Source organism: Strix uralensis, chromosome 1, assembly GCF_047716275.1.
Source record: "Strix uralensis isolate ZFMK-TIS-50842 chromosome 1, bStrUra1, whole genome shotgun sequence".
NCBI classification, from domain to species: Eukaryota; Metazoa; Chordata; class Aves; order Strigiformes; family Strigidae; genus Strix; species Strix uralensis.
Genome location: NC_133972.1, coordinates 108,524,675 through 108,548,561, shown reverse-complemented (window position 1 = coordinate 108,548,561; position 23,887 = coordinate 108,524,675). Strand labels below are relative to the sequence as shown.

The 23,887-nt window shown below is 44.2% G+C and overlaps 1 protein-coding gene across 2 annotated transcripts in view; it reads left to right on the top strand.

The window, feature by feature from the left end:
- The first annotated feature begins 316 nt into the window (after nt 1-316).
- PARD6G (par-6 family cell polarity regulator gamma) overlaps nt 317-23,887 on the top strand; it is a 68,991-nt gene continuing 45,420 nt past the window's right edge. Inside the window, exons 1-2 of one of the 2 annotated variants that reach the window (XM_074876742.1) lie at nt 317-418; nt 13,817-14,039. In XM_074876742.1, coding sequence (XP_074732843.1) covers nt 347-418; nt 13,817-14,039 — 295 coding nt within the window. In that variant the 5' untranslated portion in view covers nt 317-346. The remainder of the gene's footprint in view (nt 419-13,816; nt 14,040-23,887) is intronic. The other variant, XM_074876751.1, reaches the window with a different exon arrangement.

Genomic DNA, 23,887 nt, shown 5'->3' with positions numbered 1-23,887 from the left:
AGCTCGGCGGCCGCCGAGGGGCGGGGCGCCGCCGGGCGGGGCGGGGCTAAACCGGGGAGTGGGCGTGTCCGGGGGCGTGCCCGGGCGCTCCAGGCGCCCGCCCGCCGGCCAGCCGCGGGCGCGCGGCTGTTGGGAGCCGGAGCGCGAGCCCAGCGGAGCGGCCGCTCTCATTGGCGCGCCGGGACAAAGTGGCCGGAGCGGAGCGGTAGCGGGGCGCCGCGTGCCGCCTGCCGCGCGCGGGGCGATCGGCTCGCGGGGGCGGCCCGGGGGCGCGCGGCCCGCGGCGGGCGGGCGGGAGGCGGCGGCGGCGCGGGAGGGAGGGGGGGAAGGCAGCGGGGCCGGGAAGATGAACCGGAGTTTCAACAAATCTCAGACTCTGCGGTATCTGGAGTGCAGCGCGGTGGAAGTGAAGAGTAAGGTGAGGAGAGCGCGGCGCGGCCTCGACCGGCGGCGGCCGGGTGCGTCCCTGCCCGGCCCGCTCCCAGCGGCTCTCCCCAAAATGAATGGAGCCCCTCCCGTACCCCTTCCCCCCCCGCCGCCGCCTCCCCGCCCGCTGTGCCGGAGCCGTGCCCCAGCCGCAGCCCGGAGAGCGGTGACCGGCTGGCGGCAGTTCGCGGAGAGGCGGGATCCCCGCTCCGGGCGCCGCTCCTGGCCTCGCCCCCGGCGAGCCGCCCCTGCCCGGCGTGAGGCGGCGGCGACGCGACCCTTCCCCGCCCGCCCCCGGCGCGGCGGCGGGGCCGGGGCGGGCGGGCGCCGGGGGCCCCGCGCCCGCCGCTCCCGCTCGATCTTTTGTTTCGCCGCGGGGACTTCGGCGCTAACTTTCTGGGGCAGCTCGGAAAGCGCCGGTCTCTTCGCCCGCCGCGGGGGGCTGGGGCTGGAGCCGGGGGCGCCGGTGAGCGGGTGGGAGCGCAGGGGCGATGCCGCCTTGGGGTGCTCCAGCCCCCCGCAGCCGCCGGACCACGCCGTCCCGGCGCTTCGGCCGTTCCCGGGTGGTGGGGTCGGGTCCCCCGGCGTGGTTTGACAAGAGGAGCGTAGGGCTGGGAGGGAGAAGGGCCGGGCCCCCCCACCGGGGATGGCAGCACCGAAATCCTGCCGTAGGTCCGAGTCGGAGAAGCCGGAGCGAGGCCTGCGGGAAGCTTCACCCTCCTGCGGCGGCTTTACCAGGTGTTACCTGGGGGTGCCCGCACCCGCCATAAGCCGGCCAGCTTTTGTACGCTCGTATTGTTGGGGAAGGAGTTGTGATCTGCAGGGCTGTCGTGCAGAAACAGCTGTCTGCCGGCGCTCGGCTTCTTAAAACGATGATACGGCTGGCTGTGTCTATGGTTGGCCTTGCTGAGCTCTCTCTCTTCAAGAGGCTCTGGTCGCTCTCGTTTCAACCAGCCCATCAAAATCTTGTTTGCCATCTCTATGTGCAAATAAGTAGCATTTAAGCAAAACTGAGAAATCTCCCTGGAAGCCTGTGGTTTATACACATACAACAGAAAAGGTGTAGGCAATGCAACAGTTGAAAAGAGTACAGAGTAATGTTAGCATGGCCTGGAATTGCTCACAGTCCTGATCACCTGCTGAGATGGTGTTGGAGGTGATGTCTTTGGGACTTTGTGCTTGGTGCTCCCCGGTTTTGTCCCTTGCTGCTGTTAATACCTGCATTCAAATCAAACAGCCTTGAGCGACGCATAGACCCGAGGTGATGGGATGGCTTCAGTGGGAGAACTAACTCATGTGCGAGGGTCTCTCCAGTCATTTTGGAATGTGACACCTGAAATGTAGGTTGAGGCCCTTGTTTCCTAACCTCCTGTTGCTACTTGAAGGGGCTCAGCTGGTCTGGAAGGTTCTATCCTGCTTCCATTCCTGGAAGGTTTTGTTTCAGCTTGTACTGGTTCTAAGGTGTAACCTACACACAGTGTATCTGTTGTGGCCCCCAAATGCTCCAGGTCCTGCTTTCCAGTTACTGAGTTATATTCCATGCACTGTATGAGCTTCAAACTAAAACCTTGACCACAGATAAGAATTATTTTTAAAGTTCATCCTCTCTTTTCTACTTTAATATAGCCATAGCTTGAGTTTGTTCTATTAACAATTAAAAAGCAACTTCGTAGCCTTCTTTATGGCTGCAGGAATCCTGTAAGTGAATCCTACGTAGTTGTACAGACACAGAGTGAGCGAGCGAGGTTCTAAGTGTACAAATGACTGTGGACTTCTGGAGAGAAGGAAAATAAACTTGTGTGGGTGGGAGGGATTTACTGGAGGTCCTCTGTAGCTCAGGGTTGTTTCTGCGGATGGCCCAGAAGTTACTTTAGAGAACTGTACTGCATTGGAAGGAAACTTAAAATAGAGGCTCAATTCAAAATGCTGTGCTGAGGGCCTACACCTACCTAGTGATGATCCATCAACATGCAGCATGGGTCAGTGGAAGCTGTGCTGTTGAATTTCCTGGTGCTGGTGGGGTTATACTGTCGGTGTGACTTGTGTGCAGTAACATCTAGACTGTTTATGTAGCGGGCTGTTGCAGGTTGTTGGCAAACAGAGGTTGGTACTGACATTGCAGTTCTTTTGTCTCTAAAGCTCGTAGGTTCCCTCTCATGGAGTTACTCTTTAATGGTTAGAAGCAGATCCAGTGAAAAGCTCTGGCCAATGGTACCTGGCAAGGTACTGTTTAAAGACCTTATACCTCTTGTTAAAACATGGTAATCTTGTAGGGTCTGTTCTGATGCTGTCTGTCTTGTCGCTGTGGGTCATTGGGTTGTCTTGCTGTGATCATCTAGAAATATGCGTTGGGGTTTTTTTGTTTAGGTGGACTATCTAAGGCTGGGGAAACAAAAAGATTTAATAATTCTGCTCTTGGTAGCTGTTGTAGTCTGCCTTTTAAACATTTAGTTGCCTGTGTTTTGTAAGTATGAGGCCTGTCCAGACCTGCCTGAAAACTGGAAAGTTGAGTCTGAGCGCTCATGATTTTGCAGCTATCGCCTGAGAGCGCAGCCTGCCAGGTGAGCGGAGGTGGGTGCAGCTCAGCCTCTGCGCTGGGGCATGCTGCTGGCTGGGGATCAAGGGATTCTCAGGTGGCTTTTCAAAGGCTGGGGAAGTGGCGGGCCGTGGGCAGGTGGAATCCCTTTTAGCAGAGGAGCTGGGTGTGAGAGCGTGCCACTTTTACACAACGGCGTGAAATAGCTTTTCTCCTTTTCTGGAGATCGAGTTGGACGTGAAGGAGCCCTGCAAAAAATAGCTGTGGAGAGTTGGATGGGCAATAGTCTGCAGATGTTGGGGTTTTGATATCCCTACCTCTGTTACAATAACCAGCTGGTTCCTTCCTTAAGGATAAACCACCATCCAGATAGTGTGTTGCATTAGTCACAATTCAGAAATGGCTCCTGTGAAAACTGACCAATATTTGCCTGGATTTCCTGAGTTTGTTTCCTTTCCTCCAAAAGAAAGTTCGTGAAAGTTGGTTTGTGCCCTTCATTATTGGAAGGGGAGAGTTTGTCAGATCCTTAGTATCATACCAGGTAAGACGCTTCTCTGACAATCCCCATGTATCCTTAAGTTTTAAGATTCCTGATGCGTGTTAGAGGATTATTTTAAAAAACCAAAAAAAACCCCAAAAAAACCCAACAAAAGGGTAGGGGGAGAAGAAGAGGGGAAGCATATTATTGTCTGAACTCACCCCAGTTTTTCAACATCCTTTTTGTGCTGAAGGGCCAAAAACTGCAGGCGGTATTCCTCTTTCCTTGTCCAGTAGACGTGTGAGTTTTGTGGATGATGGGAGTTCAGCTGGTCTAACCCACCCTGCACCATCCCTGGACCTAGCCTGACTGATCACCCCCGCTGGGAACGTGGCCCAGAAGGGTGCTTCAGCTCCTGATGGTCATGTCTGTGGATATCTTAATGCCTTGTGACTACTTGGTGGGAACATTCGCAGTGATATGTTCTTTGGCTGTGTGCCTTTGCAGAAGGATGAGCTTTCTGGTGCTGTGTAATACCTTTTGGTATACGTCAGGTCAGTTTTTTGCTGGGTGACTGTAAGGTGCTGCAGAAACCTCTCAGATCACTGTGTTAGAGCAAATACTGAAGGAGAAAACAGAGCATCAGCCATCTCTGCACATCTGTTTTCAGACATGGCAGTGATGGGAATTGCTATTGTCTTCTGCTTTAAGAAGTCTTCTTTCTTCAGGCTCAGGGCTTCCTCCCTTCATCTGTCTCCTCCCCTGAGAGCTGGCCTTAAAATCAAAACACTTAAAAGCTTATTGCGAGATAGGAAAGCGGAAGGATAAAGAGAAACCTGCTTAGAAATTGGCACATGTCATAGGAAAATATTAATTGAATTGTAATTACACTTTATCCTTCTTCTCCTGTCTTTCACGACAGAATACATTAGAAGCTTGGTTCTTATCTAGGTGTTGTCTGTGTAGCTCAGGATTAATGTTTCAGCCCTTTTAGACAGGATTCAAAAACACATTATCTTGCTGGCTTAAAACAACTGTGTATTCTCATGTGTCTAGTACTCACAGTCTCCTTTCCCTTGTCGGGTGACAAGTGAAGTATCTGTCCCCTCTGAAGAAATTGCCTGTAATCTCTGAAAAAGGTTTCTAGATAACCCTTTCTCTCTCTCTTCTCCCTTTTACCAAGAGCTCCAGTGCATGCGATGTGTCAGGCTTTTCTTGTTTGTTTTGTTAAGAATCCTGCCTGTGGCTGTGAGATCCCAAACCTATTTTTCATTTTCTCTCCTTAGCTTTACAGAGAGATTGCAGGCCTCTTTCCCCATGAGTGTAAGTCTACAGAAGAACAAATGCTTTTAAAATAGGAATTCCTACATTAATGGTGAGACCTCTTCAATTATAGCTCCATGTAGCCAATCTTCTCTCATTCTGCTCTGAGTGAAAAAAATTTTTATTTTTTTTTTCCCTTGAATTGTATATACAGCTTTTCAAATAGGAGGGTAGCTAGCAGCCCAAGTGTATCTTTCTTCTCCAGTCACTTGGATATTCTGGAATAGTAGATGTTTAAGATTGCCTCAGGCCTTTAAATGGTAGCCCTTTGAATTGTTTGTGAAAGTGTGGTTTTTTGCACTTTGAAACTGACAGTTTTATGGTTTTGGTGCAAAAGCAGCAGAAGAGTATTTACTACTACTGTATTCTTTCATGAAAGCTGGATGTACAAGTAAGAATTCATTTTCATGTTTTCAAAAGTGGGTAAATACACTCGTGGTTCACTGAAAAATAGTCCTTTGGAAAAACACCCTTTTTGTTGCTGAACAATAGGAACTTTTGATGATGGCTGAGGATTATAAAAGTGCAGCTACCTGACTCAAGTGCTGACTGTGACATTTCTGCCTTCTTAATAGTGTCATGTTTTCTTGCATTACAAACTGATTTACAAATTAACAATAATGTTACTAGCATCCTACTACTATAAACAAACCCATTAATATATCCAGTTAACTATAACCATATTTTTTTTTCTCTTCTCCCATCCTGTTTTGACTTTGTTCCAATAAATATTGATGTTCACATGAATGCTGCAAATGGATTTCTAACAAATTTTCAAACATATTTTGATGTATCCAGAGTATAGACATGATAGTGTTCTGGACCTTGAAGACAGAGAGCATGTTTGGGATCAGCTGTGCTCTGTGCTCTTAGGAAGTTGCTAGCAGATAAAATGATGTGTTTTGGTCTTGGGCAAGTGTAGAAATCATTGCTTCAGCAAGCCTGCCCAACTGCTAGATTGGTGTAATACCCAGCTTGTGGGTGATTTGTCCCGCTCATGTGTTGTCTCCTTTTCTTAGAAGGACTGTACCTGTGGTTTTTACATTAAGATAGCTGTTTTAAACCTTTCACATCCTTCTGGCCCTATGTCCCCATTTCCCCCCCCCCCCCCCCCCCCCCCAAGTTGCTGATACTGCTCAGTCCCTGGGCAGTATTGGATGTCCACATGACTGTTTAGCTATTACAGTATGTACATACATTGTGTATTTGAAAGGTATAAAGCAGAACATCAAGCAGTGTTGTAACTGTAGCAATAGCGGTAGGAACTTGCTTTTACCGGTCCCCTGTAAAGAGATTTTAAAGGTCTGCTTCTTCTCTGTCTGGTGTTAACTAAGTGAGAAAGGTCTACAAATTGTGTTTTCCAGCCTTTTGTACTTTGATTTCACTCTAACCCCGAAGCCTTACAGGCCTTCTGAAGTTTTAAGAAATGTTTTCCATGTGTTGCACACTTCAAAATTGATCAAAAAGCATCACTCTTTTTAAACCTACAGGATGTTAAAACAGACTTTAAGTCTGCTTTAAGTTTTTAAGCAGTACTTTAGATTCTTCCAAGTTAAGGTCATACTTGTCATACCAAGAATAAAACTAAAATAAGTGCAGTGAAAAGCCCTGTAACCAGCTGATTTAACTTCTGGTTTTGAGCTTCAAAACATACTTGATTATATGCAAACCAAATGTGGCATGGACTCAGAAAACCGCAATGCTTCCCCCTCTCAAATGAAGACAGTATGCCACAGCAATAGCAACTTGAGATGGTCTGGGTTGTTGCAAAACATGTCAAGGGAGACTGTAAAGGTTAATCTCTTAAGAAATCTTACCTCTGTTCCTTTCCCTCCCAGTTTGCTGAGCTTCTGACAGCAGGTATTACATTTATTCTGATGTGCTAAATATCATCTACTAATCTCCTGGTTCCTCTGTTATTACAAATCTTTTTTTCCCATAGTAGGATGACTTTCTGAAGCAGTCCTATCTAGTAAACTTAAGCCTGTCTTTAAATGCTTAGGTGATTTTAGAGAAAGTGACCACAGCTTAACAAATTGCCGTGCAGCAGCTGAGCCACAACAGTTGGTTCTGTGCATGCCTGCTGCCCTTCACAGATGAGAGGCCAAACTTTTCAGCTGGAAAGGTGTCACACAGACAAGTCATTTTGTGATAGTTCTGTTCAGGTGACAGCTGCAGTGCTGTCCTGTACCCTGGTACTATGTGAGCAGTAGTGCCTGTAGGAGATACAGGGAAGGCTGGGACACGTGCTTTGAGCTACTTTGGCTTCACAGAGCATGGAATGGGGGAGGATATGCTCTGGTGCTAGGGTTATAGTCTCGGGTCCTGCGAAACAAAAAAAAAAAAGTCAAAATCTAGTTACTGAAAGATGGTAGTTCCTCTGACAATGTTCCCAAAGTTAGTCTTTTGTTAGAGGCTTGGGTGCTAGCTGTGCTAATTGGATGGTTATCAATACCCTTGTGATGCATTGACCAGAAGACTAGGCTGCTGCCTTGTTTTGGCATCACCCATACTGCCCTATTCTTGATCCTGCCTCCAGGTTCTCGACTTTGCTTCTGTAATCATTTTTAGCCTAGTAACTTGGACGTTTCTGATCTGCTTAAAAAATTGTCCAGCCCATCTGTCTTATGCAAGTAGTTTTCTGAATTTTGGTCTGGCCACACTGGAACAGTCCTAAAGGACACTAAACAATGGACCTTTAATTTGCTGAGGTGCTCTTTAAAGTTGAAAAGTTGTTTACAGCCAAGTCAGAAAGGAATGTATCTCATATGAGGTTAAAATACCTGTGGAGGCTCTGTCTGGTAGGCTGCAGGACTAGCCACCCCCGAGGAGTTCTTCAGGGGTGCAATTAATAGTGCTGTCCTCAGTAGTCCCTTATCATTCCCATTGTAAGAGACTTTGCATGCACTTAATCTGAGCTTTTAGTAACCAAGAAACGCTCTTCCAGGGATTGCTTGCTTGCTCCTAATTGCCTTTACAATGCAGGCCAGAAGTTAAAGATGAAATGTACCTTTGGAGACATTCTCTCCCTCTAAGTGAAGGCAAAATCCCCCAGTACAGAGGTAGTCCCGTTCCCATTGGCAATTTCTGAAGTTAATTGAGGCAGAAGCGCTGGGGCAGGGTGTGGTGCTCTAGCCCAGGGCCACCCAGCCCGGGGCCATCCCTCCTGCTTCTGCCCTGCACAGCTGTTCCCAGTCCCCTGTCAGGTCTGGCTAGGTGTGTGTGTGTGTGCATCGAATTACTTCTCTGCAGCTGTTCTTGGCCCTGAGCTCATGGGGAAACCTCTGGTGGAAACTAAAAGGGTCTTAAAAAAGTTTGCAACCAGCCAGAGCCCTTACTGGATACAGGTGTCTTGTAACCACGCAGATATCTCTCTTAGTAAATGTTCAGAAAGTGGTTTGCTCTTGCTAAAGACCTGTACTAGTGCAGGGCTGCCTTTCTGCAGGAAGCTCTGGGGTTTATCTGCCTTTGGCAGTGTTGACTAGACCTCCTGATTCGGTGGTCCTTTGTCTCGCTGGGTGGCAAGGTGCCAAATGTTCCTTTCCCCCTTGTGCTGATGGTGACATGCCATGGATGCATGCATCCCATGCACTATATGTGCTAAAGCTGTGTGGTGCTTGGTGTTCACTTGAAAATACAGGATCGGCTTGGTCTGCATCATTTGCAAACAGACTTTGGTTTGTTCTCAGAGATGTAGGGGACTGGAAGAAAAAGGAGGAGATTTGCTTTTGGAAAGGTAAACCAACTACCTAAGGCAAAGATTTCTTTTAAAGGCTTTTCTGTGAATGACGGTTTCTTGAAGGAGAACAGAACTTTAAATATCAAGAGTTGAGGCAGTGAGGAAGGCTGGCACAGTGTGCTGCTTGGAGGCAGTCCTGACTGAAAGAGAGAGATAGTAGGGAGAAAGCAGCTGTGTGGGTGACCTGATAGGAGAGGAGCTACTGGAGCAGGGCAACAAAGAAAGGGATAATGGGTTCATAAAAACAGGCTGGGCAAATAGATTTTGTGGATAGCTATTTTCACAAAGTACCACTGACTAAGAAATAGTTGGGTGGTAGTGAGGCAAAATAGCGTTTAGGAGAACAAGGGAAAAGTACAGAGCAGCAGTCAAGGCAAAGTCCAGCTGAGCAGATGAGTAGCTGAATGGTGTCCATGGATTTAAGATACTGGGCAGAAAAGATCTGGATAATTAACACACAGATATATGCAACTGCCTGGATGAAGGGAGGTACAGGAGTTCCAGTTGCTGGGAAGGCAGCGTAATGACCTTGTGCCTGATAATCATGAAAGAAGGTAGGTGAAGCAGGGAAGAGGGTAAGCTTAGCTTTAAGTTGCCCTTGGGCTGGCAGCTGAGCATCTGTGAAGAGATCAATAAGAGATTGCATGGGAGGTGTGTCTCATTAAGAAGTTGATCTGAGTTATTGGGACAGAAAAAGAAACTGAATTTGTCTTCCGAGTAGAAGCAGAAGAGGGAAAAGTGTTGTCATGGACTGAGCCTCACAGACTGCTGGAGAGGGTTGGAAGGGTTGTAAAGGCTGTTTTTCACATGAAGAGCAGAGACATGAAGCGTTGTGTCCAAGAAGCATGAAAAAGAAGGGGAACCACTGGGTTTCTCTGAGGGGAGAAACTATTCTAAGAATTGAAGATATTAAAGCATGGCTGTATTTTTATGGGGGAGTGAAGGGAGAATACAAGGGAGGAGGGTAGGAGTATGGCATGATGCCAATCAGAAAAAAAGTTTGAGGGAAAAGATAGTGAAATTTTGTCCGCGATGATGTTCCTGTGAAGGGCAGATAGATGGTTGTCTTGCTTTTGTGACTGTCTCTTGGAAGAAATAGCAAGAGGTGAGCAGGGGACTGAGCAGAACATGAAATCCCACACTTCAGTTTGATCATTGGGATGGAGCAGAGCTGCTTTGGGGCAGGCGGTTGAAGGGAAGAGAGAACTTGTTGCAGAGAACATCTGCTTGCCACTAGTGACAATCACTATGAGACTGGGAGCAGAGCAAGAGAGTGCTGGGTGAGCTGGGGAAGACATGGCTTGGGGAGAAAGAGGGAACCAAGAAACATAGACATGACTGTGACAGCAGAACTCCGAAGTCCCAGATGAAGTCAGCCAACACAAAACCATCTTCCCTCTGCCTCCTCCTTGGCCTCTGCTCCTTCTCACTCATAAAGCTGCCCTGATCAGGTCTTCCCCATTTTGAAAATCTTGTAGGTAAGCAGAAATTACTGTCGATGCAAGGATGAGAGTGTTTGTTTTTCTTTCTGTTCCTGATTTTTACTTCATGGGAGAAGTAGGTGGCTAATGTAATTCATGTTTATTGCTAAATGTTGCTCTTTGATGTTTTCTTATTACAATAGCCTGAACTCAAAGCCAGCAATAAGCTAGAGGGATGGCACCTCATAAACATAGAGCTTTATTTTTGACCCTGTAAACTTTGAAACTTAAAATTTAAAGAAAAAAAAAAGTTGATCTCTTTTGCTTGCAAACAACTCTTCCATTTCACTTCACAAAATAACAGCCCTCCAAGTAAACAAACCTCAATATCCTGCTCCCTGCTCTCCCTCCTCTCCTCTGACCTCTTGTCTCCCCTTGCCAGGAAAAAAATAAAAAAGCAGTTGATTGCTCTTGATCAGCCTGTGTAAGTTTTGGTCAGCTAGCTGTGACTTCAACACAACTTTTATCAGAACACTTTTTTTTTTTCTGCAATTTTTTCTTGGCATCTGTTTTTGCTCAAGGTTCCTGCTTGATGTATAGTATTTTGTTGGGTGGTTTTTGTCATCTAGCTGCAGACAGCAAGTATAGTGGCTGGCTGATACTTCAGAGGTTCTTGGGACAGAGCTTATTGTTTGTGAAACAAAACATACAGTTCTTTCTTTTTTTTTTTTTCAGTCATAATTAGCTCTGTCAAACTAAATTCTTCTCAGTTCCCTTGGACCCTCCTGTCCTCTGACTTCTGCAGTAGTAGAAGCAGTATTTGCATTAGATAAATAAGTCAGAATCATTTACTTCATTACAGAAAACTAATCTGCTTGTCAAAACTATTAGTTTATCAAACAGTGTAATACAGTATTGTTCTAGCAGAAACTGCTGGCAGACACCAGTCCCCGTGTGCCTTTCTGTGGAGGGATATACTAAAGATGAGCTTTGTTTGTAGCTTAGAAAAGCATAGTCACCTTGGCTATCTGTGCAAAGCCCTCAGCCCTCAGAATTTGTAGTTTCTGGCAGATACGTGGTGGATGTTATCTAGAAATCCTGGCTGAATACAATGCAGAGCACCCAGTCTCCAAGCTGTGTGGTACTGCAAAACCTATTATTACTGCGATACTCTCTATCAGCCTCATTAGGGATGATGAATGAAGGGTCACTGCTGAAGCGGTTTTTTTCCCCTCTTCTGAAAAGACCCGCTGACAATGATTGCTGCCTGTGTATATGCACAGGGTGAACTGATGGGCTAAACTACTATTACAGTAATACTAACCTTTAAACAAAAAAACATCATCCACGTTATCTGCTTAAAATCTCTTTTGAAGAGACTCTGCCCTCCTCCTCTGACTCTCTGCAGAATCACCTTCTAGCTCCCTTGCCTCCCTTGCTTGCATTTGCGTATCGTTGTCCTGTTCCTAGGCAAAGGAAACTGTCTCTTGGGCTTTCCTGAGGCTGAACATGTGAACGAGTTAATTTGACTATACAGTGTTCGCATCAGACCTCAGTGCCCCAAGTCTGCAGTTGCATCCCTGTGGGTGGACTGTTACCCGCACCTCACACTCCACCGATACAACCGTGCCTGCGGGCGTTAGGCTGGAAGGCCTGGCCCTTCTACCACCTGTCCTCCTCTCCTGTGGCAGCTTAAGCTCAACTGTGGGTCATACCGATGTGTAAACAACTATATTTGCTTCTTTCCTCTCTCCTTTCCCATGTCACTTTCCTGCCGAGTGTGAATCCCCAGCACAGAACTGGGCTGTGCCTCGGCGGGTGCGTCGGGCAGAGCAGGACCAATGGACTCCGCCAGCAGCCCGTGTGGGGCCAGTGCCCGGGTGGTTGTTCTGCAGGATGAGTGTTGGACTGGCTGGGGTGAGACTGCACAGCATCTGCTTCCTTGCAAGTACCGTGCGTGCTGATGGTCCTGAACATGATGTCTGACCAGTAAACCAGGGGTTACTGGGATTGGCATCTGAATACCCTGGCCTGGTGCTTTTTTGGCTAAAAGAATTGTGTTCCTGTTCAGGTGAGCAGAGCAGGAGGTGCAGCTTTAAACAAAGCCTACAGAGATCTTGTTCCTGCTCATTTAGTTTACCATGTAGATGTTAAACTTGTCACTTAAAGATGGATGGTTGCTTCTTGTTTGAGTTTAGGAAAAAGAAAACTTTAAAATACTTTCCAAATAAAAAGACTTAAGCTTTTTTCAGTTTGAAACGTGTCAACAGAAGTAAGTTGCCACTTGGATTTTTCTGGAGAGGAGCAGGGGGTGCAGGACAAAGGAGGACTGTTTTTCCTCCATTGGAACCAGCTGTGGTTTGTTCAGCTTTTGTGCGTTTGGATGGGCACTCTGAATTGAAATCCAAACTGGAACTAGCAGTTAATATTACAAACAAGCAGCATAATTTGACTAAACAAGCTTTCAGATAATCACATCTAGGCTTTGATGCTGAAGAGTGGGATTTTTATAACTGCGGAAGTAATTTGAGAACATGCTTGCACCCAAAGCCAGTAGGGTTGGTTGGGTGGGTTTTTTTGGGTTGTTTTTTGTAATTTTTTGTTTTTTTCTTTCTGGAAGATGATTGTGGTGATGATTCATACTTTTGTTAGTCTCAGCAAAAGAGTGGCTTGCATGTATAGTTGATTTAACATCTGAGAACCTCTAAGCAAGTCATTCTCCATTTTGAGGAAGAATTTTATCTACAGAAAATTATCTCTTCCCCCCTCCCTCCCTTGTTTGCTTGTTAGTTTTTTGTCTTTGGTTTCTTGCCCTGGTAATGACTGACTTGCAAATGAGAACTTCCATGAGATCCTAGTCACAGCCTTCTTTGGTTTTGGATTTGTTGATGTAGTTCCATGCTTTCAGGATTGAGTTAGCAGGGTTTTAGAGGTTCAGTTGATGAACAGTAGTTTACTAGTACTGTACAATCTGGGTTATGAAATTAAATGTACCAGAAAGATGATTTAAGCTACTTAGTTTAACAAGATGCTTGTTTTCACTCTTTGTTTCCTTGATTAGAGAATCTATTTTTTTTCCTCCTGTTCTTAATAGCATATTTGGTTTCTAATATCAGAAATAAGGTCCATTGAAATCTTTTTCTCAACCACTTTCCAACTTAAACTAACTTCATGGATTTACAACCTGGATTGTCTTGTGCCAAATCCCCCCCCACACCCCCCCCTTTTTTAACAGCCACTTACTGGTCTGTAAAGCTTCAAAAATAAAAACCAGTGGAGTGACAGAAAAATTGTGAAAACTAACTGAGAATAAGAACTTTCCTCCTCCTGTATGGATTACCAGGAAATTCAGGGGGCATGTAGAGTGAGTGTATTTCCTATTAACAAGCTGTGCGCTCGCATACCACACTTCTTTAAAGGTCTTGTGGTTGGGATCCCAATGGTATTGATGAGAAACGTGCAAAGAATTTTTATAAGGTTGTTTGAATAGCTGAGTAACTTCTTTTGAAAGCAGTAGAGTGAGTACTTTTGCTTCAGAGAAAATGGTTCTGTGGATGCCCGAATTGATGATGATAAATGATGGAGCTTCAAAGTTAGATCCTACAAATGCATTTATCCTCTAGAGGATTTAATGAAAACTTAATATCTGAAAAATACACTTTCTTTTAAGGTGGCGCACTTGAGCATGTCGTCAAGCAGGGTGGTGTCTTGGTAGCCATGGTTATGTTCTAATGCGAGCACCTAAAAGGCCATTTGTAGACTTGAAAGCACCTGTGTGTGACTAAATTCATCATAGAAGAGAGGGGTGGTGTACACCACATTCAAATGCCAAGCTAGAGCATTGGGCTGTGGTGACATTTGACAGCAGATGCTCTGTTTGTTTTCTCTTGCAGTTTGGGGCAGAATTCAGAAGGTTCTCCCTGGATCGCTACAAGCCAGGAAAGTTTGAAGACTTCTACAAACTAATTCTTCACATTCATCACATAGCCAACCTGGAAGTGATGATCGGATATGCTGATGTGCATGGAGACCTTCTCCCTATTAATAATGATGACAACTTCTTCAAGGCTGTTTCAAGTGCTCATCCACTGCTCAGGGTTTTTATACAAAGACAAGGTAAGATGCGATTTAATTTTGATGCCTCAAAATGTGCTGGGGCAAGGTGAAGAGTGGATTTGTGGCCCCCATTTAAAGGCTGAAATGATGTAAGAGGGACCTAGGAGCCCTCTCAGGCACTTCATTACAACTTGCAGGAATGGCATGGCTTCAGGGTAGGTGGAGAGACCACATTGCTGCCTGTAAGGTGTTTGAAGGATAACATGCTGAGAATCACCATACGCTCCTTCTTTTCCAAGGGGAGCGTACCTATTGCGGCTGGTACCGTGTCATCACTTCAGCATGCCAGCTGCACCACTCCACTTGTTGGAGGGAGTTGTGAGGAGGGAGGGGATCCTAGTACTACTACTTCACGTTTTAAAATCTTATCTGTCCATCTCAATAGTCAGTGTCCTACCCAAATGATTCATACCTGTATAGTGTGTGAATGCACACAGATACGTAGCTACTAAAAAAAAAAAAGTTGTCACAATTGAAGTCTTGCTTGACTATGTTGACCTGGCAGACAAACAAATGATGATTCTCCCCTCTGTCCTTACACTAAGGAGTGTTAAATCTTCCCATTTTGAATCATCAAGCAAACCTTGGGCAGAATTGCCCAAGTGTCAAGATGACAGCAGGTTTAAGTGGCTGTGTGTGTTCTTGTCAAGATTTTATTGCAGATACCTGAAACCTTCTCCTTAAAGACCATGTTTGGCAGTTACTTCAGGTGAGGATTCTTTTTTATAACGAGTTGTCTTCTTTGCAGTGCTCCTTAAATCCCAGGGGAACCTAACGCTGTGTTAATGCTACCTCCACAGTTTTTTTCAGTCATGTAGTGATTTATAGCACAGGGCTTTTGGAATTAAAATCTTGTCAGTAGCAGTCAGAAATGAGACTTGATCTGAGACTTTGAGCAGTCATGTAGCTTTTGGGGCCTGGGCTCTCTGCTGTGTGGGCGTTTGTACTGATAAGGATTTAGCAGCCGGCTCCAGGCTGCTGGTTGGTATGAGCTGGTACAGTATGTGGTTTGATTCAATGTTGTCAGATACATCCAGGGCTGTATGGCCCTGCCCATTCAGAGCATGTTGTCTGCCACTTTCTTTTATCTGGGAGTAAGTGCTCAAGGAGGCAATGTAGAAGAGGGTCTAGTGGAAGAGGACTTGGGTTGCTAGCTCTCCCTTCTTGTGCAGAAAACACAAAGGTGGATGACAAGTCCTATTAAGTCTCCTTCCTGCAGTGCCTGTTAGGGCTTGTGAATGTTCATGGTGGGTCAGGTCATGAGAAATCACTTGCATGACTTTGTCATGCCTGCATCAGTTCGAGTTTATTCATGTCTCTGGATTAATCCTGTTCAAATGCAGCAGTCCTTGCTCTGCTTGGGCAGACTGCTGAAGCCACTGAGTATCCCTAACTCTGCATTGGGAGGGGGGTTGCCACCAAAATGCTGATTGCAGAAGTAGGCAAATGAGAGAAGACTGTTGACTACATGTGGAAAAAATGCTCCCTCCTCTTCAGTAGAGGTATGCTAGTTGTGGAAGCTTGTACCTTGTAACCTTAAAGGAAAAGTGCAGTATTTCCATTTTAAAAAGCTTTTCTTTTACCTGTTGCTCAGCAGAAGGAATCATGCTGACACTTAAGGAAGCTCGTGCAAGAGGGAAGACGAGCCCATGCCACCTCAGTGTGGCAAAGCCTGAAAGCTTTCACAACACACATTATCCTGTGCTCCCTCTATAAAGCTGAAGCGAACAGTAAATTCTGGCCCATCCTTTTGATTAATGGCACTTTTAATTAGGGACTCCTGAGGTTAACATTTGAGATTCATACTTGTGAATGCTTCCAAACAATCATGTCCATTTCCCTTTCTGAGAAGAAGTCTCTAGAAATTGATCCCTTCAACAATAATGAGTTACTGAAATCTTGTTTGCCTCTTCTTTTGCTCCCCTGCTGTTTTCCCAGTCTTCAGACTGGGGTGACAGAGCAATGCTAGTCCTTCTCTTGGAGACCTGCATTGGAGAACAAAGTGACTAGAAATCATTGTGCCATCCAGGGGAACGTGGTGTGCTTGCAGTGCTTCAGCTCACACCCTAAACTCTGACTTAAGAGATAGAAAATTAAGCTGACAGGGATGCTAGTAAAATACAAGGCCAGTCCTTCTTTGTGACTTTGAAGGAGAATGCAGGGCATGGGCTCCCTAGCCTGTTGGATCAGGGGTCCCTTCAGTGGGAGAACTCCTGGGAGGTGGCTGCCAAAGCTTGTTCTCATAGTGTTATAGAGGAGGGAGGGTTTGAGAGAACTGGACAGAAGTGTGCAGGCATGGAAGGACCGAATAGTTGAAGTTCAGGTCTTTTTTCTAGCAGAGCAAGCTGTTCATCAACTGCATTTATCATCTGTTTTCCCAGTTTATAGCTGGGTTATTCTTTCACTTGTTGAGTGAATTATACAGTCATGTTAAAACAGCTTAGCTATTTGTTCCCAGAGTGGCAAAATAGGTAGCTTACTTTTTGCACAATAATCAAGCAAATATTTACTAGTTTGATTTTTTGTTTGCCTAGTTGTTTTTCACCTGAGCTTAGTCTTGCACTTTTTCAGTTCAAAAGCACTTCTCTCGCTTGTCCCCAGAGGGAAGCCACATGCGTGCTGCTTGGACTCTTACATGCCAGGTTGGTGTCTAGGTGTGGGATGGCTGTTTTATTCCACTTCCTCCTTTTTGTTCAAGTCTCCTGAGCCCCAGACTTCTCAGGATCACAGTAGCTGTTCCCTCCTCATGCAGGGGATGTCAGTGCTTATTAGCCAGCTTTTTTATGAAAAACCTGAATTGCCATTCCCAGTGTGCTTGCAACAATTGCTGTTCGTAGTTTCTGGGGTCTTGAAGGCTCCGAGGCATTTGCAGGTTATGTTTGAGTAAACTCAGCTATGACAAGTTTTTATAGCTCATAGTGGTCCATTTGCTGGAAGTATGTGGTATCTGAAAGTATCTTTTTTTTTTTTTTTAATCTCCAATACCAAATTACAGTGGAGACAAAAATCCTAATTAGAGAACCAGGCTATAAAAAGAAAAGGCAGTTTTCCTTTGACTTGCTTTCCCAGGCTGCAAGTATGGGTCGTGTCCTGTGTTGTAAACTGATGTGGCTCTTTTTGACTTCATTAGCACAGTAGTGATTTATATCAGTTGATGGTTTGAGCCCAAGAATTTATTCACTTGGCTGTAACTGGTATCAGATATACCCAGAACTCTCTATGGAAGGTGCCTGCTGCTGGGGAAGGGACGGATGTCTCAAAGACCTTAGAACAATGCAAGGAATTATGGATGTGTTTGACTTGCTCCATAATAACTGAACTCTTGTACTCTAGCCAAGACCTGCATGAAGGAAGAGCTTATCTGATGATGCAGTTGGTCATCATTTTTTCAAGACTCCATTTGTTCTGTGTTTAAATCAAACTACAGTACTTGAGACAGTCTCTTGAATACTGCAAAAATATTTAAGTGTAAGCTATGAATTCAAGCAGGAACAAAGAACAGAAAAACTGAAAGGAGTTAGTATTACATACTGTGAATGCATTACAGTTTTCCTTATATGATGAAGTGGAATAATACTATTATCAAATCTTGCTTTAATGCCTGTCTCCCTGAGGCAGAGTATGTGTTCAAACCAGGCTGTACTGGAAGCTTTTAAATAGAATGGAATAAATAGCAGAATTATAATGACTTCTTCATTGTAAACCTGCCTGAAACAACTCCTTGAACTTTGTAAGTGGGGTATAAGGATCTAAGTGGAGGTCTACTAGGTAACAGAGACTTCAAGAATTTTCCTCTTTTGCTTGGTTTCCTACCATGGTGTGTTTAACCTAGGAAGTTCAGAAGCTCAGGGAAGTGTTGCAAAATGAACATGCTGATCACTCTGTAAATACTCTGTGCAGCATTTTTCCAAGGAAAAGGGGTAGATCCAGGACCAAGATGAAGTACAGCAAGCATAGTGAATGGAGAGGAATATTTGGCTCTAATTCTAACTGAGCACACCACTGTAAATCCAGACTAATGATTCTGATTCTGGGAGAAGTGATGGAGGCTGCTGATGACCAGACCTTCACTTCCCACCATCTTCAGGGTTTATAGAGTTTGCATGGGCAGTAATAAAATCTGCTGTAGCTCAAGTAGCAAAGGAGGTGAGAGAGATTTTGAGCAGACTGCCAGGCCTCATCTTGATCCCAGACTGAGGTCAAATGAACTCTTCTGAGAAGCCTTTTTGTTTTGTCCCCATCACAAGAGGAGGTGTGTCCTGATGGTGGTTTGAGGTTTTGGACCTCTGCTTTCTTTGCCTGAGTTCCAGCAAGTGGCCTTGTTCCTATAAATCTGTAGTGTTGATGAAAACATGTCCCTCAGCAGAACAATTCTCAAGGAAAACTTGAAGGACTAGGGGTTTGGAGAAATAACAAACTTACTTAAATATTCAGGCAGTCTTGACAAGACATACAGAGTGTCAGCAGGGACTGGGATTGTGCATGTGGCTGTTGCATGAGTACAGCTGCTATTCCTGTAAATCAGGTGTATTACTACTGCTCTTAAGCAACTTCCATAAAAATAACAGTAAATTAATGAATGTGGGGGCACTTTGTCAATCCTAAAGCAGATTCTAGATGAAATTCACAATCTTTCCATCAGTAAAATTAATTTTAAAGCTTTCTAAAGGTTTAAGTGTTTTCGTGGTAAGTGCTGGAGTGTCAGATGCTGGATCTGTATTTCAGCATAACTTTATCAAATATCACACTTTTTGCAGGGATGTAAAGAGCAAAAAAACTGAAGAAGCTGAAGAGCATTCTAACAGCAAATAACCCTAAAACACACTCTACAGCTAACTGGAGCAGGGCCTTACATAATTTAGTAAATGCCACAAATGAACTGCTGCTGTTAATTGAGGTGGCCTGAACTTGGAGAAGGCTGATGTCTTCTGATACCTCTATTGTCTTGCATTTTGCCATCTGGAAAACTGATAGTGTATAAAAAGCCATTAAGTACCATCTTCAGAAACTTGCTATGTCTTTTCTTTTTTAGTTATAGTTGAATAGTCCATTACTGTGACAGTAAACCAGTACTGAATACCAGTCGCTGCTTTTCTCCTTGAGCAGTTAGAGCTGCTGTCTACCATCAGTTCTCACTTAAAGCTTGATCCAAAATCAACAAGGAAAAATGTGCATTTACCTGGTTGGGTTTTGGATTTGGCTTGGTTTCATTTACATTAAATGAAAGATTGGAAGATACTGTTTTTCTTCAACAGCATGCAGTGACTAATGTACTTAAACTGCTGTGCCATGCAACATATTTCTGTATGTTCAGAAGTGGTTCATAACTGCAATTTGTTATTTACCTGGCAAAGTTCAGTTCTGCTCAAAGTACCAACATCTGTGCTTAGCTTTCCTGCATTATAAAATCAGAGCAATCACACTCAGTTTTAAAATAAAAATGTGCTAATGGGAATCATGCCCAGGTCTGACTGAAAAACCGATGGTGGGTTGTTTTATTGTCTTTCATACTCTAAGCAGATAATCCCCAGGAATGGTGGTTGGCTGTCTAACCACATGTGTTAAACACAAAAACTGGCTTTGAGGCAGCAACTAAAATGAAACGTATTTCCAGCTACCTAAACCCTTTAACTCTATGCTCAGCCTTCTAGAGTGGGTATAGTTGGAAAACTCTTGAGTTGAAGTCTTTTACATCTTCTTTTTGCTTCTTCAGTAACTTTCCTGTTTATGCACAGGCATTGACTTCACCTTCTCAAACTGTTGTATTTCCAAACAAGATCAATGTGATTTTACCGCTGTTGTTAAAGGCATCTGATATATTAAATAATAAAGGAGGTTGCAGCACATGTTGAGGGATAATACTGAACCACTTCTGATCTTGCTCTTGGTTGAGCTGCACAGATATTCACAATAGTCTTATATGAGTCTGAGGCAATAAAGTTAAGGGTGCAGAGAAGGTGATGAGGTCTTCAGTTTATCTGCTCCGGTATAAGAGGAGGGGGGGTGTGGGGAGAAGCAGCTCTCTGGACACTCAGTGTAGGTGTAACTCACTGGTGCGCTGGAGGATGCGGTCTGCTCTTGGTCAGACTGTCCCAGGGCTGCTACCCTGTCTCCTCTGTCCTGGCACTGGTGTGACCCAGTGGCTGAGGTCTCTGAGACAGCTCTTTGGCAGAAAACTAGTTGTTTGAGTGAGGAGCTTGCATGGGATGGGCAGGACCACAGCAGATTTAAAGCAGCTTAAAACTCCCATGAAGCTTCTTGTTTCCTGGGAGGAAGAACCTGTCTGCTTGTAGCCTTTGGAAATGTGCAAGGCCACTGCATTGGGAAAGGAGGCAAAGCATCTTGTCTTAGCTTTGACAAGATCAGAGAGGATGGTGGTAGGTTTCGTGCTAGTATAATAGGAGTTGCTGCTAGGCTTAAGTTTAAATCCTTTCGTGATTTTCCTCTGAAACATCTCTGGTTTTGAGCTGGAGGGGTCTTTGAATGCTTGTCAAGCCGAGTGATCTTTGTCCCACTCAAGTTCTTTGATATCTGAAGATAAGTAAAATGCAGCTGTTTGTTCCAGTGAAGCCTGGCAACAAATTACTGTAACTTCTCTGCTCCACCTTTCATGTGCAAATGGTGAGACTGGGTAATCATTATCTTTCAACTACTTTATTAAGTATCTTTAAAAACATTATGTTTTATCTGGCTTGTCAGACATAAACACAGAACAGCCTTGGATTTTGTTGCTGGCATGGTTAGTGATACCTGGTGGCTAAGCAGAGCCAGCAGGAGGGTGCTTCTCTCCTTGAAAACTCAATTTTTAGAGTATTAGGATACTTGATTTTCATCACCAGTTACTTTAATTGCAACCAGACAACTGGTAAGCAAGAACTTTCAGTGAAAGGAAGGGAAAGCATGTGGAAATAGCATAGCCTACAGATAGGCTTTGTGGAGTTGGTCAGTAACAGATAGTGGGAACTGTTGCAGAAATATGCGCTGCATAAACATTAGTAGTTGCAGTGTACAGTAAGCATGGATCAGAAGCCTGGCAAAAATGCTTCTGCTGCTGTTTTGTCCGTGACAGCAAACGTTTGTTCTGCTTCTGTGTTAAAGCTACATGGGATTTGGTTTCAGTTTCAAAGTTTAATAACTTAGTAATAACTACACATAACCAAATATATTAATAATAAAAATAGACTTTAACAGTTGATGCTGCTTCAGAATTGCATTGAGCTGGTACCAGCACCCCACGTTCTGCTGAATTTAGACTGAAGAAACTTGTTTACCGTGGGAACTTATGCAGCCTTTAATAGGAACATCTACTCAACTCCATGCTTAGCTTTAGCTGGTAACCCACATAAGAACAAGCAAATAAACACCCCTTTCTGTCCCTCAACTCCTGTTTATTGTCTTACAGATGACTGCTGCTCTGATAGTACTTAAAAGAGCAAAATAGAAGAACCCTCCAATTATGTCTACTTAAAGACAGTCTCAAATAAAACTATTTAATGTTTTCTTCCTTGGTCTGACCCTTTTTATTTAAGATAGTGAAGCTGCTCTAACAGGTGGCTTGACCATATAAAAACAGTGGTGAGGAAGACTTGTCAAATGACCCACTTCTGTTAAGGTTCCTATAAGGGGAATTTTCCACTATTTATCTTTCCTTACCTTAGTAGTCAAAACAAGAGATTCTGTTTCCTGCTCATGGCTCAGGTTTTTTCCTGTTGTGCCTAGTTGTCATTTCCCGTCTGTAAGTGATGGAAACAAGTACAATGTGCAGATAATAACAAAATACACTTGACAGTGTCTTCTTTGACACCGGATTTTACCTGAAGAGACCTCACAAGCTCAAAGGAGCTTTCATGTAGTGAGAAAGGGTAGATAGCACAATGCAAATACAAACATTAACTCAAGATTGAGGCCTTCAGGAATAGGCTTCCTGCTAAATTTCTGCAGTACCTAAACTTCTTAAGTACACTAAAGGGCTTATGACAACTTAATCAGTAGACTCTTGCACTGAAAGCAACCATGCAGTGAAGGGTGTTTCTGCTAGGTGTTTGTAGTAGGCATTGAAAAATTAACTTGAAATATAACTCAAACCATTTTTTTTTTAAAGTGACTGAAAGCTCCTCTCATCTTCAGACTGCCTGTGTTGTTGGGATTACACATTCCAAATTTAAATATGAGTGTCAACATTAATACTGAGTAAGGACTCTGAATGTTTTTCAATGCCAAGAGAGAAAGCGGTTTAGGGGAGGTTGAAAGATCTCTTTCTTGAACCTGCCCCATGATGATGATCTATTTGAATCTTATTTTTTCCTCTGTGCTATGTTTAGAGTAGCAAAAGAGTCCTGTGGGAATATTAAGGAAACTATTAACCTAGAAAACTTCACTGTTGTTCTTGTGCTTCAGTCCCCTGCCATATGCTGACATTAAGTAACCTCTAAAAAGTTCATATGAACAACTTTTACACCACTTATCTGCCCCCTCTAGTTTTCTTGCATTTTTTTCTATTCTTATTTCTCCCATTTATTGCCTTTTCTTCCTTTCAGGTCTCAGCTTCCTACTCCTTGCTTTAGCTTTTTAATTGCTCTGTAAGGCTGTCGCTCACCAGTCAGGAGAGTGTGTTGGCTGGAAGCACGCAGGTGCTGGTGCCTGTTTTACTCCAAGTGTTAGAAGGTGGCTTGGAGAACATTGGCATCAGTGGGGTGGAGCAGGTATGGAAGTGGCAATTAGTGAGGAAAAACTGCATGTTACTGTGGGTCTTAGACCAATTAGTTTTCTTCTCTGATTATCCCTTTGCATTAGAAGTAATAGAGGAGTTGAGACTCCTCTGACTTTTTAAAAAAGTAAATGTTGTGAAACTTTGAAGGAGAACACTTATTTAATTTGAATTTATGTACTGCCTGGTGTCTGTGGAAGTTAGAGAGCTGGAATCCATCAGAGTTGGTGGAAGGCACTGGCTTTGCACAGTGAGGGCACTGTGAGGCTACCCAGCTGCTGGCAGTGGTGAGCTCCGAGACAGTGTTTCCTCCTAGGTGAGCACAACTGTTTCCTTTAAAGCTGAGGTACCAGCTGAGGATTTGCAAAGGCCTAAAGCTGTTCTCCTCATCCCTGAATGCCACTGAGGTATGATAAGAGGAGGTCTGTCAGTTATGGTTGGACACGTGTGGCAATTGGTTTGTTTGCTTTATTAGCCTGCTTTGTTTTCATTCTGCCAAGCAATTTGGAAGTTCTAGTAGGTAGTTCTAGTAGTATGTATCCAGCAGATGCAGTGATTTTGTTTACCAAATAATGCAATCTTTACATTTTTGCTTTCATGTACTTACTAAGGTCTAGTTTTAAATGCAGCTGGCATGAGTAAAGGGGAGAAAAAACACACTGTATTAACCAGAAAACCATAGAGTTTCAGAAAGCATTCCCCCCAAACTGCAAGAATCTGAATGAATAAATGAATTCTTTATAATAGAGCCCATAAATACGTCCAGGGGTAGTGTCTTTGTGGCTAACAACAAGAAAGAGTTCCCTGAGCTTGCATTCCTTGAAGCTGCAATTCTAACATGCCTTATCCTTTGTAGAGGAGAAAAATAAAAGTATTGCACATTTGGAGTACAGTATGCAACAAAACATTCTAAAAATTTTGTTTCAGAGCAATTCTTAGATGAGACAAAGTATCAATAGCAGGAGGAGTGACAATGTCTACTTTGCCTGCATTACTCCTCAGTCACTTGCTTTTAAAACTTCTGCCTGAGTATTGAGAGAGACGAGGGTAGCATACAGGGAGGCAACATTTATGTATCAAGCCCTGGTACAAGGATCTCTGCTCAAGACTAAATTGTCTGTAAAGCTACAGATGACCTCTT